Below are 17,836 nucleotides of genomic sequence, written 5' to 3'. Positions count from 1 at the left end.
AAATAGTTTTATAAATATGAATTAAATAGTGAGCAGATATTTTCGAGCACTAAAAATCCAATAAATCATCCTTACAATGTCTCGTATATGATTTCTTTTTATTACACAATAGCTAATCTAGCAGTTTTCTCCCCCTGCAGAGAACCTTGCTATGAACATACAGATATCCAAATTATATTTTCATTCTAGTATTTACAGAAAGAGCTCTGAGATTAACACAAACAGCAGGCTGCGGTTGTGACAGATGACAGAGGAGTGAACATATTAAGTGCCACGGGAAGTTTGATGTAAAAAAACAAACAAAAGTAGTTTAACTACGAGTATGCATGTATTGTTTTACATAAAGGCTACCACGGCATGAGGAAATATGGAACAGTATAGAGACGCCAACCTTTTAAAAATCATACAGATACAATTTAAAAAGAAAAGGCAAGTTGTCATGTATTTTCAAGGCTAGCGCCGGCACATTTACCCGGATGCCGCTGGATTCAAACAGTAGTAAGACAAAACAAATGAGATGAACCCATTTTATCCTCCAACATAATTCTTTCTGCATATTGCTTAAATATAACTACCCACAAACTAGCTGAGGTAAACTATCAAACAGACGACTTTCTGTCCTCCTTAGGCTACAAGTGTTTCGTCTACACATGTGCAAATAGAACTCCTAAAAAACAGCAGAGAAATGTTCCAGTTAGGAGGAAACTTTCTGCAAACTACAAACCAATGCATTATCCAATCTATCGGTCTTACAGTTGATATCTATTTGAGTTTCCATTGTTTCAGTGTGTTTTCTACAATTAAGCTGCATGAGGCATTAAGTAGCAGTTGCTAAGTAGGCAGGGCTTTCCATGAGGTATATCATACTTCTGACCAGTGCCAAACCTATTCACACATGAAATCTGATGTGTAAGGCATAAAGAAGAAGAAAAAAAACAAAGGCCATGTTTTCACTTTGCTAGATGATTTGAGAAAATAAACCACATCAGGGAACAACAGGCACATTAGACAACTTGGAAGAGTTATAAATAAAACAACCCTGACAATCAAAAATTGCACATTTTTTAAAAACAGAAAATACGTGGTTCATGAACAGGACAGAGACGATCGGTTCAAGCTCTAATGTGTTGGAGTCATTGTTGTGCTTGGCCAAATTGAGGTTGTGTATAAGTTCTATTGGATTAATATGAAGCATTAATGATGGAAGATAACAGGAGAAAAAAAAGGAACTGGGGCCTCATGTACAAAGGGTGCGTACGCACAAAAACGTGGCGTACGCTCTTTTTCACAGCAAAGTTCAGATGTATCAAGAGTGAAATGACCGTGGAAATGTGCGGTGCCTCACACCAACTTCATGGCGGGCGTACGCACGTTTCTACAGCTGTTGATCCTTGCGCACAGATTCATACATCTGGATATTTTTGTGCGTACAACGTTTTCTGGATTTCAGCATATGCCATGTTTCAATAGGAAATCCACGCAAGTCTTTGTACATGAGGCCCCTGGTTTCACCTTAATGATGCAAAGAAGACAGTTGTAACAGTTAGGGGGGTGAGGAGATTCTTAAATCAGAGAATGAATTAAAAACATCTTATGAGTTTATAGCAAGAACAGGAAGAGTAGGTTTGTTCAAAAAACTGCTACAACTGATTTACATTTTAGGCACTGGCACTTCAACAGAACTGATGCTGCTCCATAAAGATTCAGGTAACTCAACAGCATGCACTGCACATGAAGCTGCAACTCAATAATGGAGGGACTCTGAAGAGAAGTAAAAATGGCACATGTAAAAAATAAATGCTCTGTTCAGTTTGTAAACTGATAATCGACACAAAGTTTCACACATCAGGTTTGTTCCTTCTGAAGGTTTGCCCTGAGCGCTGCAGACAATACTCGCCATGTTCTCTCCCGCCTGTTTCAACCGAGAAGATAGAAATCCAGAGATGAAGCTCCTCAAAGGCTACATGAGTTTTAGAAGACGGTTTGTACAACATTCATAAAAACTTTTCTAATAAAATATACACATAAAATAACAGGAATAAATTAATAAATACATCCATTTTTAGCATACAGTGTCACTCAACGTGAATATTATTAGCAGTACAACTATTTACTTGATAATATGATTTCAGTTTAACACTTCTTTGTCCCCTGACCTTTGGACACACCCAGAGGTATTTGACATATTAATAACAGGCTTGCCCTATAAGTTACCACAAAGGAAAGTGAGTAGTCCTCCGGAACTGACAGCAAAGCTAAGAAAAGGATTGAGAGATAAATATAGTTTGTGTTTTTTGTTTCCTAAGGAACTTTCAGAGGCACTGAATACATTTATACACACCAAGAGAGGAGGGATTATCGTTAGAACAGTACTGTTGTACAAAAATCACTGTTATTGTTCTTAGATGGACCTGGGCTGCACCTTTCTGTTCACTTTGGTTGGTTTGTCATTGAGGATTGAGCAGCGACACATGCTGTGATGGCACGCTGTCTTTTCTATGATTGTGTGAAACATTCAGGTCTTATTGAACACTGACCGATAAACGCTCTGGAGAGTTTCAGACATAACGCTGTCTGTTGTGGAGGTAAGGTTAGAAGTCTGTTACGAAATGTCTTCAAAGGAGCTTCTGTCAGGACCAAGGAGCACTTTCTGAAAGAAAAATACTGTTTTACAATTATTGATAGAGAGATAAATAACAGATCAATTAGAGGATCACACGCCCTCTTTTCTTAAACAGTCTAGTTCAAATGAAAGACCCCATGTCTAAGTCCATAAAAGTGTTAGGATCCATGCTAAAAGAGGAGTCGTAGGTCTGGGTGTTCTGGTGCATCTTCTGATGGTGCCGCAGGTTGGATTTGCTGGAAAAGCTCTTGTCGCACAGCAGACAGGCGAAAGGCTTCTCTTTGGTATGGATCCTTCGATGGCAAATGAGCTGAGTGGACACACGGAACGCCTTCCCGCACTCCAGACACTGGTAGCGTTTTGGCTCTGTGTGAATTCGCTTGTGGTTCTTGAGAGCCATCAGGTTGGAGAACTCTTTCTGGCAGACGGAGCATGAGAAGGAGCCCGTCTTGTGGCTATTCTTGTGGTTGAGGAGGGAGCCAGCATGGCGATAAGTGCGGCCGCAGTGCTCGCAGACGTGGCTCTTTTCTTCTGCGCCAGAAGAGTCGTGACTCATTTGTAAACTAACAATGCTTTCTGGAATATGGGACAACGGTGGTGGAACCTGCCTGTGCATCCCCTCCAGGCCAATGCTCTGAGTTATTCCAGAGTCCCAGGAGATGTTGTTATCGGCAGGTTCACCCACACCTTGTTGATAGGGATCCTGAGCCCCGTGGTGCAGGTCCTGGTGCTGCTGGTAGCTGGCTGGGTCAGGAAATGTCTGCTGGCAGAGGCTGCAGACCAATGACTGCTCCTTTGAGTGCACATCCATGTGGCTCTGCAGATGTGAGACTAGACAGAAAGTCTTACCGCATTCGGGGCAGCAGTGACGCCTCATCTGGGAGTGAATCTGCAGAGTGAGAGGATCAGGAAATGTTTGGAGACACAAGGTGCAGTGGTGGAGGTTCTCCGAGTGTGTCTTTTTATGGTTGAGGAGGGATCCAGCATGGCGGTAGGAGCGCCCACAGAGGTCGCACCTGCAGCAAAGATATAACCAATTACAGTCACTCTTAGAATACAAATCATACCTTCTTACTCAACAGGGAATTCTTTATCTGCCGGACTCAAAAAGCTAGATCGGATATCGGTGACGAGGGGCCGATATATAGTGCTGATCCAACAGCCATGTGTGTCTCCTACATATCAGCGCCATTCGGTCTGTGCATTTTTGCCCGGTGGAGCATGATGGAAGATAACCACAAGGCTCTGCAGTTTAGGTGCATGTCATGCTTCTTTTGCTAACAACTCCGCCGAAACTTGCAACACGTGCAGCGGTAATGTTTCGACGGATAGCAGTTGCACTGAAAAATATAATGGGAGCCCAAAGGAGGAAGTTTACGTGAGCTGTAGCCTACTGCAAAGAAGGAAGAAACCTTCTATTAATGGATTCAAAGTGTGAAAAAGCGGACAGGTTATTGGATTTAATTGTTCCGGATCCTTGAAATAAAGGGATTCCACCCTCTGGTTTAGCACTTGGAACCCAGGTACAGTTCACCATCATGTTAACATTGTTTTTGACACTGAACTCCAGCCTACCTGAACTAGTCAGCTCGTTTGCATTATTTTGTGTCATGATTCCAATTTTAATGTGTTTCCCGCACACAAATGATACCGGGGCGGGGTGCCAAAGTTATATTCCCCGATTGCTGAAGTACAATCACAGACCACTTTTATTTACTTTCTTTCTGTTCTTTTATTCGTATAAGATCACCATCCATGATCAATGATTGAAACACTCTCTGGTCGCTCTCTGCCCCTGCTGCGTCTGATGACCTGCAGCTCCTGACGGATGCTCTGTAGGTGGGTGAGAGAGAGGTCCCACCTGTTAATTTATTGATTAGTTTCATGTTAAATATAAACCTTCTCATACCGCTGTTTCTAAAGTTATGTGCAGCTGGTTGATGTCGATGTCCTTCTGCACTCTTAGATTTGGATTGTAATGGAACGCTTCGTCATGAACGCGGCTCGTTCATGTGCAGATCACCTGTTGTGATGACGGATTGTCAAAGATTACAGAAACACTAGTTGTGTGATTTAAACGTCTTTATAAAATGTGCTGCTGATTAACATTGTCACAATATCAGACGCGGAGAAGGGAAACAGGAAGGGCAAAGCTGGGCAGGGTAATAATGTATTCAATGATTTGAATAGCCCTCCTCCCTGCCACAGGTACACTGTACTTCTGTGGAAAACACTACGTTGACATATTTTTAATTTTCTCATTTGAAGCAGATTTTTTATACAGAATATTTAATTCCTCTTATCCACTGCTGAGGTTTACAGTTGAATTGTAATATCTGTTGGTTATGAAGATTAACTCCAACTGCTGGTACATATTTATAATCTCTTGAATAATGATACTGTCTGTTTAAAAATGTTTATTTTATTTTGGTTTACAAAGTCAGAAAAGCCTGAAGTTGCAAAAACATGATTTTATCCTCACATTAAGGAAAAGAGATTGTTAAATCAATACCGGGATCAGATCGGATCGGCTAGTATCGGTATCTGCAGATACCAAAGCCCAGGTATCGATATCGGTATCAGGACTTAAAAAGTGGGATCGGTGCATCCCTACACATGAATATAATCAAACTTTAGAATTGAGCATGAATTTGAATGTAGCATGTCTTCAGGACTCCATCTAACCCCTCCCCCTTCCCCTCGGAGCTTCTGCAAAATGACGCCCCTGCTCACATGCACAAGCGCTGCTGATTCATGACCATATGATGATGACTGATTCAAAACCGGTCCTCACCAAAACATTATCATAGTGAAAGTTAAAAACACAAACAAACATGGCTATTGTTAGTACTCACAACTGTCATGCTACATTATCCAGTTGTACCGGTGACACGAGATCAGGAGAAAAGTTATAAGACATATAATACTGTAACAGCTCTACTGTTTGTTAAATGTGTTCAGTGTAGATGTTCTTAATTCCTACAGTGTTGAAAGTTAGTGAAGGCATCAGGAGAGGTGTAGAGTGTGCGAGCCAGAGAGATGCGATACAAGAGGAGAAGTTCTTCATTCATTCCAACATTGATTGTTGCTTTGTTGGTTAGCGTGATCATGGCTGACAGTGACCGGTTATTAAAGATCAACGTGTTCACGAATCGGCTCGTCATCACTACAGCGTCCCTCCGGACGTAGGACTTACTAGATGTCATTAATTCTTTTGCTTGTCAGAGCCCCCGTGGTGAGAGCTTTTTAGACTCTGATCCGGACTACAGTCCTGAGCGAAGCACCTCATCGGGTCAGAGGGGACAGGCCCTGAGATCGAGCGAGAGGGGCAGTCAGTAGAGTCAGGGAAAGCAGAGGTAGGGGACGGGGAGTGCACGCCGGGGAAACGTACTCGCAGGAGGCAGGCAGGACGGGATTTGATTGGTTTAAAATTTTGGGACCCAAAAACGGTGATTGGTTGGTGTTTTCCCAGGTTTACTCAGGCTGTAGATAGTGTCTTTTTTCACTCTTTTTTAAGAACACATTATGTATTGATTACCATCTGGACATAAAGATCATTTTAACCAGTTTGACAAAAAGTGTATCTAAATCTGATTACCAACCCCAGCTTGAAGTGTTTTATCAGTCACTTGTTAAGACAGAATGAGCGTCTAATATTTGTTTTCCAGCATTACCACGAACCCTAAACTAGAATTATTTTTTTAATAGTTTTTATTTGTACTTTGTAATTATTCTGAATTAAAATATGATATCAAAAACATGAGAGGGACATTTAATACTTCAAAATAATCTTGTGTGTGCTCTCTGTTTAAATGAACTTATTTTTCTTGGCACTCATTAACTATCACCAACACAGATATACTGTATCTGCAAAAAGCTGCCAGTGGATTAGTTAATATTGAATATTTTTTATGTCGGGTCAGATTTGTTAATTATCAGCAGTTCATCTAACACTAATGTAAAAAAAACCAAGAGAAAAAAAGCCAATGCAAAGATGCCTGTCAAGCTAGTTTTTATGAATAGGTGAAAACTGTAATAGATTAGTCGGATTCTGTGTCACCAAAGCCCAAAACCACTGAGAGATTTGTGACGCCTTGAAATAGCATCAAATGAGTAATCACAGCTCTGTTCAAGAGGAAATTGTTGAGACATCTTTTCCTTTCATTTCTTACTTTTAGACTCTCTGAAAAGAAACTCAAATTCACAGAGAAATGAACAAGACACACACCCTTACAGAGTTCTAACTAACACAGTAACTCACATGAAGCACTTGTCTCCTTTCTCTGCCTGCTGGACTCCGGCTCTCACCGAGTTCTCCTGACCTCTGCGGCAGCGGTGCCTCTTGAGACCAGACCTGCCCTGGAAGCTCTTTCCACATGCAGGACAGCTGAAGTGACTTGTTGCCCGGTTGTGGACCCTCTGGTGGTTGTGCAGGATACTAGCGAGGCGGAAGGCCTTTCCGCATGTCAGACACACATACTTTTTCTTCTGCGTGTGGATGCGTGTGTGATTGCGCAGAGCCATGGGGTTAGTGAAGGGCTTGGAGCAGATGGTGCAGCTGAAGTGTCCTGTCTTGTGGGTGTTTTTGTGGTTCAGGAGTGAGCCCGCGTGGCGGTAGCTGCGGTTACATATGTTGCATGTGAAAGGCCGCTCCTCTTTATTGGAAGATGGATTTGTTTGTGCATCACTGCTGCCTGAAAGTCCGTTACAGATGTGGGCTGTCAGCTGGTTCGCAGAAAGAAAGACCTGCTTACATTCCTTACACCTAAAAGCTCTAGGTTTCAGGCTCCTCCTTCCTCCAACCCCATCCTTTCTGAGTTCTGCACAAACATGGGCTAATAGCTGCTTCTTTCCCCTAAAACCTCTTCCACAGTTTTGGCAAGAATGCTTTTTAGATGCAAAGTGGGTACGCAAGTGGTTCTTCATTGCCAGTTGATTAGAGTATGTGTTGTTACAAACAGAGCAGTAATATTCCCCTGTTTTATGAGAGTTTTTGTGGTTTACCAGACTTCCTGCATGGCGATACGTACGCCCACACTGGTCACAGGCAAAGGGCCGTCCATCACCCGCCGTGTCCTCTGATTTCACTGATGCCTCCAACTTCATTTGTCCGGTCTTTGCCTCTGATGCTTGCCTGCAGCGTCGAGGAGAGGTAAAAGCCTGACTGGCATTTGAAGTAAGGGGCTGCATTCCTCCATAGGACATGGTCCCGTTCATCTGCATGAGGGCCTGGATCTGGTTGTTGAGTTCCTGGATTTTGGCCTGGTTCTCTCTGTGCCTCCTCAGGTGATTCAATAGCTGCTTCTGGATTTTGAAGGCTTTCCCACACTCCTGGCAAGTGTGTCTGCAAGAAGAGACATGGCATATTGTTAACTCTGTGTTTGCAAAATGGGGAATAGACCAAGCTGGGAATAGAGCCATGATGACATAACACAAGTACAACACAAAAAGAGGCCTTACTGGCGACTCTCAGCTTCTTTTGTTTAATAATTATCATTTGTAACACGAGTGAAAATGCAGGAAATGTTCACATATTAATGGTGTGCGTTATTGTTGCAACTTACCTCTTAATATCAAAGTGTGACCTCTGGTGGTTCTTAAGGGCCAACAAGTTGTAGAAGCGCTTCTGACAGACAAGGCATCTGAAAACACCTGTTTTGTGGGACTTTTTGTGGTTAAGGAGGGAGCCTGCGTGTCTGTATGAACGGCCACACTGATCACACTTGTACTGACGTCGTTCTCTGTCAACAACAGTTCCTTTGAGGGAGTTGGTCTCTGCACGCTGGGGAACATCATTCACTTTCGTTTCCTCTTTAGCGTGTGTCGACTCATCCTTCCTCTCAGCTGTGCAGCCATGGTTTTCAAGATGGTGGTAACTGGTGCAGAAAATGCCACAACTGCCACAGATGATACTCTGCACTTCCTCCGTGCCGACAGACACGTCACTGTGGTTCATCTGAAAATGATTTTGTAAATGGTCGACATTAGCCACCTGGTCCTTGTTGTGTAGAAGCTGATGACTTATTAGGTCCTGCCTGTTGGCAAAACTTTCTCCGCATGTGCTACAGATCATCATCTCTCCAGGCTCTTCCTCTTTCACCTCTTCATGGGAGGACATGGACGAAGGTCCTGAGCTTGCAGGAGTACCATGAGACTGTGTGTGACCGCGCAGATGGCTCCTGAGAGCCCTCATGCTGGTGTAGCTATTTCCACATATAGAGCACTGATAAAGATCTCCATCATCATCTTCCTCCTCCTCCTCCTCGTCAGCATTTTCACCATCTCCACCACCACCACTCAGCTGATCACTGCTCATGTTTTCCTGGAAATTCTGTTCAAAATAACTTTGGTTCTGGCTTCCATTCAAACCATGAAACTCTACATTACTTGCTGGATTCTTAACAGCACAGTGACCGTTACTGTCCTGGAAATTTAGACTGCTGTCATAATCGCTACTAGTGGTGTCATGCTGCTGCTGCAGCAAAGGGCAACTGTGGGACTTAATTCCTGCAATATCTGCAAACGTCTCACCGCAGTCTGCGCACATGTGCCGCTGCATCAGGGGTTCACTGTGAGGTAGATGCGCTGTTATATCCTGGGAAAAGTCCTGATTAAACTGCTCATGAAACAAAGCTCTGTTGCTGTGGTCGTCTCCGTTCTCCTGACCCATGCCCAGCGCAGGGTGAGTCCCCTCCTCCTCCTCCTCTTCCACCTCATCTTGAGAGAAGTAGCTTTGCTGGTTATCCAGAGTCAGGGGCTCTGAGGAGAGCCAGTCTCCCTCTGTGTGGAGGCTAAAAGACGACGGCTGTGCTTTGTGGAGGCGGAGGTGGCTCTTGAGGGCAGCCAGGTGAGGATAATTCTTCCTGCAAATGGAACACTGATAAATCCCAACCTGATGTGACCTTCTGTGGTTGATGAGGCTCCCAGAGTGCCGGTAGCTTTTACCGCAGACTTGACACTTGAAGGGACGCTCAGCAGAATCTACAGTTGAAGTCTCGTCCATTTCGGTTGCATTGTCTGTGTTTTGTGTGTACGTCAGGGCAGAATGGTCTAAAACTGGAGGTTCTCCCTGAGTGCTATTGGAAGATGGTATTTGATTGTTGGAGCAGTCTGAGTACATATGACCATTACTTGTAATATGCTCCTGTGGCTGATCAAAGCATCCTTGATTATCTAAAGATGACACTGAAGGGACATTGTTTAAGGGAGATGCATAAAAATTTGACTCAGGTGAGGCAATACTAGTTTCGTAGGACATACTGTGGTTCTCTGACAGAGTATCTTGAAGTCCAAATGGCACAGATGAAGAGTTGTGCATTTGTATGTGTTCCTGGAACTCCTCGTCATTTGGGAACAGAACCTGACACAAATGGCAGAAATTTACAGGAGCATCTTGGCTCTGAGGTGAAAACTGGTTCAGTGGTGCACTTTTGTACGACCCACCTATTGAACCAGAGTCTGACCCGCTTCTTGTCTTGTGAGTCCTCTGGTGGCTGTAGAGAGCAGCCATGTTGTTAAACAGTTTAAAACACACTGTGCACTCAAACATTCCCACTTGGTGAGTCTTTTTATGATTGGTGAGGCTTCGGTGGTGTATGTATGCTTTGTCGCATAAATCACATTTGAAAGGTCGATTTGCTGCATCATCAGAGGTCTCTGATTGTGCATTATAAACAACCTCCATCTTGTCCTCAACAGGGCTGGTTTCTGCAGAGTTTTCCACGCTGGGTGACTGCTCACTGATGTGATGTGAGTGATCGTTTTCTATTTCATGTGAGGGATATTCCATGTCTACTTTTCTATATGACTGCTCCTTCACTCGTCTGGTGAGATGAACCCTCTGGTGTGTAGCAAGTTGGGTTGCCAGACGAAATGCTTTCCCGCATTCTGCACAGGTGTATTTTTTGGGTGATGTGTGGCTCCGTAGATGACTTTTCAGGGCCAAAGCATTAGAGTTTTCCTTACCACATATGTCACACTGAAAACAGCCAACCTCATGAGTCTTTTTATGGTTAGCTAGACTACCAGCATGCCTATAACCTCGTCCACATTCTTCACATTTAAATTTGCGTTCCTCCTCTTGTTGAAGGTGAAAATCCATGTGCTCCTGCAGACTGGGCATGTTGGGGCAAACCAGGCCACATTGTTTGCAAGGAAATCCTGTTGTCCTGCCAGGGTCTTGCAGTGCCATCACAAAATAACAATTGACTTGAGTGCATCAGACACGGAGTGTTTGAATGTGCAGGAGGGAAATGCATTAGATGCTTTTTAGGCTCAGTAGTATCCAGGGAATTTTCTAGGAGTTAACACAGCAGGTGATGCGGAGAATAAAATCCATAAAACTAGAAAAGTGACCGGAGTTTAGTAGAGCTGTTGAGAGAAAGGAAGAGGAGGCAGTTAGAGGGGTGGAAAAAGCAATATCTATGCCTGTGAAGTTTGACTTTTTGCACCATTACAATACTTATAGACGAGTCATCACATCTTCCACTCCATGCTCAGTAGTACACAAATATGGTTCTTTAATGTATTGGCATTGTATGAATATGCGTTCATTTTCAATGGGCATGAATGCGGCTGAAACATTAACATATTAATATAACATTATAGTCATTATGGCCTTTAGAAAAAGGTTTTTTTGGGGGGAGGTGGGGCAGCGCACTATAGGCCCCTGTGGCGCAGACTAAGCTTTTGTCCTTAATGGCATTTTTCTCCCCTTACATTACTTTAACTTTCATACTTTCAGTAGTTTTGAAACCAGTACTTTTACACTTTTACTTGAGTAAAAAGGTTGAGTTGATACTTCAACTTCAACAGATGTCTTTTTAAACCCTAGTATATATTCTTCTACTTGAGTAATGAATGTGAATACTTTGGACTCCTCTGCATGTAAAAATCCTGTTATCTTGACTGTTGTTTTCAAAGGCTAATCTTTACATCACATCAATGCGGTTTAGAAGTACAGTGAACAACTCATCGTTTTTATGCTTCACAAATTAGTCAGTAATTTTTCATAAAATCCGATTAACGGATCACATTTAATAAGTGAAAGCAATCTCAATGCAGTTGTCCAAAGCAGACAACTAGCCTGACTTGTTTTGCTGCCTCTCTGCACTAGGAGGCTAACTAGACTAGCTAATAGCTATGTCAATAAACCAGGGACCAACGCCTCTTTCTACAGATGTGCTGACATTGAAAGTATCGTTATTCTTCGGAAGTGTAAACAGTAATGATATGAATGTACGCGTCCTGGTTGTGTTAGAATGGACACAGATAGGTCGACTACAGGTGCATATATACCACAGTACATTCAGCGCGCCATCAGCTAGCATCATGGAGGCTAGCTAAACAAACATTGCACCAAAACGCCATGAAGTCGTTTTAAACGCGGAATCAAATCCTAGGACGAAGAGTCAAAATGAAATACCTGCCACAGAACTGATACGACGCAAGCCTCCAATGATATATTTCCATTCATTAATTCAAAAACGTTTCTTTTATGTAAAGGGCAACCCCCTTTTTCAATTGTCTTCTTTTCCTCCACCTCTATTTCCACATTGCTCTTGTTGCTAGGAAACAGGAAATGTGCCACAGAGAAATACTTCCCCCTGCACACTAACAAGCTAGGATAACAAAGCTACGACATACAAATGAACCCTTAATATTTATAATACTGCCCCGTATATTATACATGAATCAACTCCTATTCAAAGCGCATTATCTGTATTCAGTGGTGGACAAAGTACACAGCTTCATTACTTAAGTCAAAGTATAGATACTCCATGTCAAATATTACTCCAATACAAGTGAAAGTTGCTCTGTCAGATTCTTACTTGAGTTAAAGTACTGAAGTACTTGCTTTTAAATACTTAAGTATTCAATGTACTTCTCAAAAATCTTAAAACGTTGTATTTTTTACAATACATAAGTGCAGTCAAGAAAATATAGGAGTACATTATGTTACATCATGTTTATCTAGAAACCATTACATGAAATCTCTAAAAACTATACCATGAAATAAAAACAGGAACTAAGTTACTCCAAGCACAGACAACTTAGTTTGAAATGTTCATCTGGAAAGAAACAAATGTTCTATCGCTCAACACACTTTCTCAGGTTGGACAGTGACTTTTTGTATGTTTGAGCAGAAACAAGGAGAACATTTCAAATGACACGTATCAGTCTTCATTTCAAAAACCTAAACACACGCTGAAGATATGACCATGGGTTCCCAGGTGGAGAATTATAGCCATCATTATCACCTCTAAACGAACTGCCTGATTTGAGTAAAAATTTGCTCTGTGTTTGCCCCACGTTCAACTCACAAACAGATTTTACTGTCTTAGGGATCAGATTTCAGAAAAGAGAAGGAAACTCATGATCTGACTTTAAAGCAAAAGTAGGGAGTAACTAGAGCGTTGATAGAAATGTAGTGGAGCAAAAAGTAAAATAATTGTCTTCTGAATGTAGTGGAGTAAAAGTAATAAGTTAACCTAAAAAAATAATACTCAAGTAAAGTACAGATACTCAAAAAATGTACTTAAGTAAATTTATCTGTTACTGTCCACCACTGTTGACATCTAGGTAAGCTCATGAAGCTATTCTAAAATGTTTTCGCCTTTGCTTCACACCTACATAACTGTTATTTTAGTCTGATAAATATAAGAGTGACATTTTTTACCAGGGACTTTTGGTACATTTGTTCTATACGTAATTTTTGTTCTAACATTAAACGCATTAAAAAGTTGCACACTTGGCTTACCTAGAGCTTTCGTCATCATGGTCCTAGAGCCGTCCCCCATCCTGCAGCCAGTCATCAGCTACCTCCGTGTTTCTCAGTAAAGGCAGCCGTGTACCAAAACGTTTCTCCCAGCATTGTCTGCTGGATAATTAATGTCAAAACCCAGGTAAGAAATGCCTCTTTCTCTTTCAAGAATACAAGGTTGCAAAACTGCTAATGTTAGCTTAATCAATCCTACTCAACAACGGTCATGATGATGATGACACTGTCTGGAGAATTGGTGCAGCCGGTCCTAAAGCCAGCCATTTTGAGTTGGTAAAATGTTTAGCAGGAAAGCTAGCGAAAATGGCTACAAACAAGCCCTGTCCACCTGTAAACACCATCAGAAAGAGTCGTGAGCTTTGATCCTCGGGTTCGCTTGCGCACATGTCACTCATCTGTGCACATTTATCTCTGTCTTTACATCGGCAACTTCCTCTGGCATGAAAGCGGTTAGCTTATTGTCCCTGAGGTCCTAATGCCAGCCATTTTGTGTTTTAATGCACACCCACATATTTCTGTAATTATTATACAGATCTTTTCTCTAGTTCGTCATCAGCTACCGCCTCTGATAATCTCTCTTTATTCACCCCTGTCATATGGCTTAAGTCTAATGTCTGTGAAACAGCTTCCGGTCTAATTACCTTAAGCTTCTTATAATGTGTTTATTTACATAATTATTACAAAAATTTGCATTTCTTTGCAGATAAGACCATGGCTTCTCCTCAGCCAGGAAGCCCGCCTCTTGCAGAACAGCACACCCCTACTGATCAGGATGAAGAGAGCCAACAAGAGGAAGAGCTGGTGATGGATCAACCTGCAAAAAAACGTGGCAGAGGCAGACCCCCAAAAGCCAAACCTTCATTCAAATGCTCTGTATGTCCTGAGGCTTTCAGGAGTCTGTCTGCACTGCGGAGCCACAAGCTATCAGCACACACAAAGGACCACCAGCAGCAGCAGCAGCAGCAGCAGCAGCAGCACACATGTTCTCAGTGTGCCAAAACATTTTCCAGCAAGGCTCAACTCTCCAAACATGAGCGCACTCACTCAGCCCAGCGTCCCTTTCAGTGTCCCGACTGTCACAAGGCTTACAAGACACCCACAGAGCTACGCAACCATAGCCGCTCTCACACCGGGGAGAAACCTTTCGTATGCACGGAGTGTGGGAAGGCCTTCATGCAAGCGATATGCCTGAGGATCCATATGACACAGCACAGTGGCGAGCGTCCTTACTCTTGCCGACAGTGCTCTAAGAGTTACCCGACCTTGTCTAAACTAAAAGTGCACATGCGGTCTCACACAGGGGAAAAGCCATACTTCTGCGCTGAGTGTGGTAAGAGCTTCGCTGATCCTTCTGTGTTCCGGAAACACAGAAGAAACCACCAAGGACATCGGCCGTATGCTTGTGACAAATGTGGGAAAACATACACAGAGTTGAAGGACTTAAAAAATCACGAGCGCTCCCATACGGGAGAAAAACCATACCTGTGCTCCGACTGCGGCAAAGCCTTCTCCCGCTCCTCCTCCCTCGCCTGCCATCAGCGAATTCACTCCCAGAATAAACCCTATCAGTGCGAGCAGTGTGGCAAAGGCTTCACCCAGCTGTCCTCCTACCAGTCTCACCTCCGCACTCACTCTGGGGAGAAGCCATTCCTCTGCCCGCAGTGTGGAAAGATGTTCTCTGACCCTTCTAGCTTCCGCCGCCACCAGCGGGCCCACCAGGGGTTCAAGCCCTACCCCTGTGATAAATGCTCCAAGAGGTTCAGACAGCCAGCTGATCTTGCTGTGCACGAGCGTGTTCACTCGGGAGAGCGGCCATATAAATGCCAGAGCTGTGACAAGGCCTTTGTGGCGTCGTGGGATCTTCGGCGCCACATGCTTGTCCACACAGGTCTTAGGCCCTTTTCCTGTACCGAGTGTGATAAGTCATTCGCTGAGCGCTCCAGCCTCAACAAACACAGACGTGTGCACTCGGGAGAAAGGCCATTTAAATGTGAGGAGTGTTTGAAGTCATTTGTGGTGTCCTCAAGCCTGCGTAAACATGAGAGGACTCACCTTGCTGAGCAGGCTGAACAGCAGCAGCAGCAACAACAACAACAACAACAACAGCAACAGCAACAGCAACAACAGCAGCAGCAACAACAACAACAACAACAACAGGAGACAGAGGTTTCAGCTTCAGGCTTCACTGCCCACACAACTCTGCCTCAGTTCTCCTGCACTCACTGTGATGCCACGTTTGGAAGCTGGGATGAGGTCCAGGCACATGAAAATCTTCACTCCATTGACTCAACTCCTCCGACTGTTACCAAAATTGTTCCGCTGGGCTCGCACGTTTGCGAGACCTGCCAGGCAGAGTTCACACAGTTGGCAGACTTGCAGGAGCACGAGAAGCAGCATCCCAAGCCGAGGCCTCATGTATGCAGTGACTGCAGCAAAGGCTTCCTCAACAAATCTGGCCTACGGAAACACCAGAAAATCCACTCGGCCAGCAAACCGCACAGCTGCCCCCACTGTGGCAAAGCATTTCTGTTTGCTGCCTACCTCCGCAAGCACTTACGGACTCACACAGAGACAACAGCAGCATCTTCACTCGCTGACCTGAACATTATTCACACAGATCCGCTGCCCTCTCCTCCACCCCCCAGTGAGGTATCCTCCTCCACTGTGGAGCCCAGCACCATATCCCTGACAGTCCCAGTGACTGTACCTGTGACAGCTTTTCAGACTCTGCCAGAGTATTTAGTCAAAGAGGAGGGACTTTAAGCTTTTTATTTTTACTTTTCTACAGTTTTAATCCCAAAAATATACAAGCATGGGCCTCAAGTCTTTTGAGATGATGGGTCTGATTTGCAGGAGTCATTTTTCAATTAAACTCTCTTCAGGCCACCACATGTATGTAGATTGCTTGGTATCTGTTTTGTACTGCCATGATATTTTAAAGATGTAACTTATATTGATCATGTTTTATAATATATGCTGTACTATAGGTAACCCACTGATATGAACATTTTGCATCTGTTTTAATATCTTCATGAAAATGTGATTTCACTCTGAATGTCTCACTAATCATCTTGATAATATGTAAACATTTTTAAATTGTGTTTTTATTTACAGCTTATTTTAAATCAGTATTCCATAAACTGACATTTTGGTGAAACTTTTAATTGTTTCACTGTATATGAGTATCAAACAGTATAAAAACAGGAAAAAATGCAAGTTGCATTCCAAAATATGAAATCTAATGGAAAAAAAACATTTTATTTACAATTAAAATGTCAAATGTGTGAAAAATGTTATTTTGTATTTATTTGTTTATGTCAAAACAAACTTGGGCAAGGAGATGCAAAAGGGCGGCCTTGTTAAAAATAAGTGAGGCCAAGTCAGCACATCATGTGGTGAGAAACATATTTTGATGACATTTCTTTCACGCATAAAAGGCTGAATGCAAGGGTGAGAGCAGCAGAAGTTCATCAGCTGCAACGCTGAAAGGTGAGTTCTCTAATCTACCACACCTCACTGCCATTAATCTTTAGAACTGCATTCACACAAACAGGACTGTATTTATCTACTGGAATATGTGTTAGTGCTCAGAGAGTTTCATGCTGCACCAAAATCAAGGACTGGCGTGTAACAGATGCCATCAGTTGTAACATGTTGGACACAGTGGTGAACACTTTCTTGGTCAAATACAGATTTTAAGTACAAATTTGTATTTTTATAGTTATTTACAAATCTGTGTAAAATATTGTACTTTTAACTCACTACAATTACTTTGTATTTGTTTTACAAATCAATATTTTTACATTCAAAATAAACTAAATTTTGAATGAAATAAAATGACTGATTAAAAAGCAAATATTGTGAATGCGTCCCTCTGGACTCTGTGAATTGTTGAAATATTTCTTTATATTTTCACAATTTTAAGAAAGCCAATTAGTCTTATCTGGGAAAATCACTAGCACAATAATCCATTATGAAAATAATCGTTGGTTGCAGTGAGCTGGTAGTATGTCGGGTTCGATCAGTTCAAGTTGAAGCTACCGTTAGCTGCCATGCCGTAAACAGATGTAACCTGCTAGCTTACGATCTCAAATGTGCCCCGAATTTAAGTGCTTACAAACCTGATTTAAAATCTGTTTGAATTTGATGTTTTTCCTTTTGTATTGTATATTATTGCTCTTAGGGAAACTAACAACATTTACTGCACCCTAATCTGCCTGGTAACTAAATTTGACATGTTATATTTCATTCTAACAATTTAATCTTATTCATTCTTGATTGGTTTTATTGTGTTTCTACTGCATTCAGCCTTTCTCCATGCCTGTGTAGAGGATGTTGAACTGCCTCTGTGTTTGAAATGTGCTGTATAAATATATCTGCCTTGCTCTACAGTTTTCAACCAACAGTAAAATCTGGTTTAGAGTATAATAGCA

General features: G+C 42.5%; 2 protein-coding genes across 4 annotated transcripts; one reads left to right on the top strand and one right to left on the bottom strand.

Moving 5' to 3' along the window:
• Positions 1 to 81: 81 nt before the first annotated feature.
• znf646 (zinc finger protein 646) lies at positions 82 to 13,826 on the bottom strand. 3 transcript variants are annotated; one of them, XM_034707378.1, is made up of 5 exons: positions 12,048 to 12,192; positions 8,188 to 10,993; positions 6,885 to 7,967; positions 3,473 to 3,639; positions 82 to 2,650 (listed from the first exon to the last, which is right to left on the bottom strand). In XM_034707378.1, exons 2-5 carry the CDS (start codon positions 10,812 to 10,814, stop codon positions 2,631 to 2,633), a joined length of 3,897 nt encoding a protein of 1,298 aa, XP_034563269.1. In that variant the 5' UTR covers positions 10,815 to 10,993; positions 12,048 to 12,192; the 3' UTR covers positions 82 to 2,630. The 3 variants fall into 3 exon arrangements, with proteins under 3 accessions (XP_034563269.1, XP_034563267.1, XP_034563268.1); XM_034707376.1 differs by having other exon boundaries at positions 82 to 3,639; XM_034707377.1 differs by lacking the exon at positions 12,048 to 12,192 and adding an exon at positions 13,383 to 13,826 and having other exon boundaries at positions 1,544 to 3,639.
• Positions 13,389 to 16,357, top strand: znf668 (zinc finger protein 668). The gene is made up of 2 exons (XM_034707380.1): positions 13,389 to 13,527; positions 14,107 to 16,357. Exon 2 carries the CDS (start codon positions 14,115 to 14,117, stop codon positions 16,164 to 16,166), a length of 2,052 nt encoding a protein of 683 aa, XP_034563271.1. The 5' UTR covers positions 13,389 to 13,527; positions 14,107 to 14,114; the 3' UTR covers positions 16,167 to 16,357.
• Positions 16,358 to 17,836: the final 1,479 nt, after the last annotated feature.

The sequence above is a fragment of the Notolabrus celidotus genome, chromosome 18, assembly GCF_009762535.1.
Source record: "Notolabrus celidotus isolate fNotCel1 chromosome 18, fNotCel1.pri, whole genome shotgun sequence".
Taxonomy (NCBI): Eukaryota; Metazoa; Chordata; class Actinopteri; order Labriformes; family Labridae; genus Notolabrus; species Notolabrus celidotus.
The sequence above is the reverse complement of the archived record's forward strand: the minus strand, read 5'-3'. Positions and strand labels throughout refer to the sequence as shown.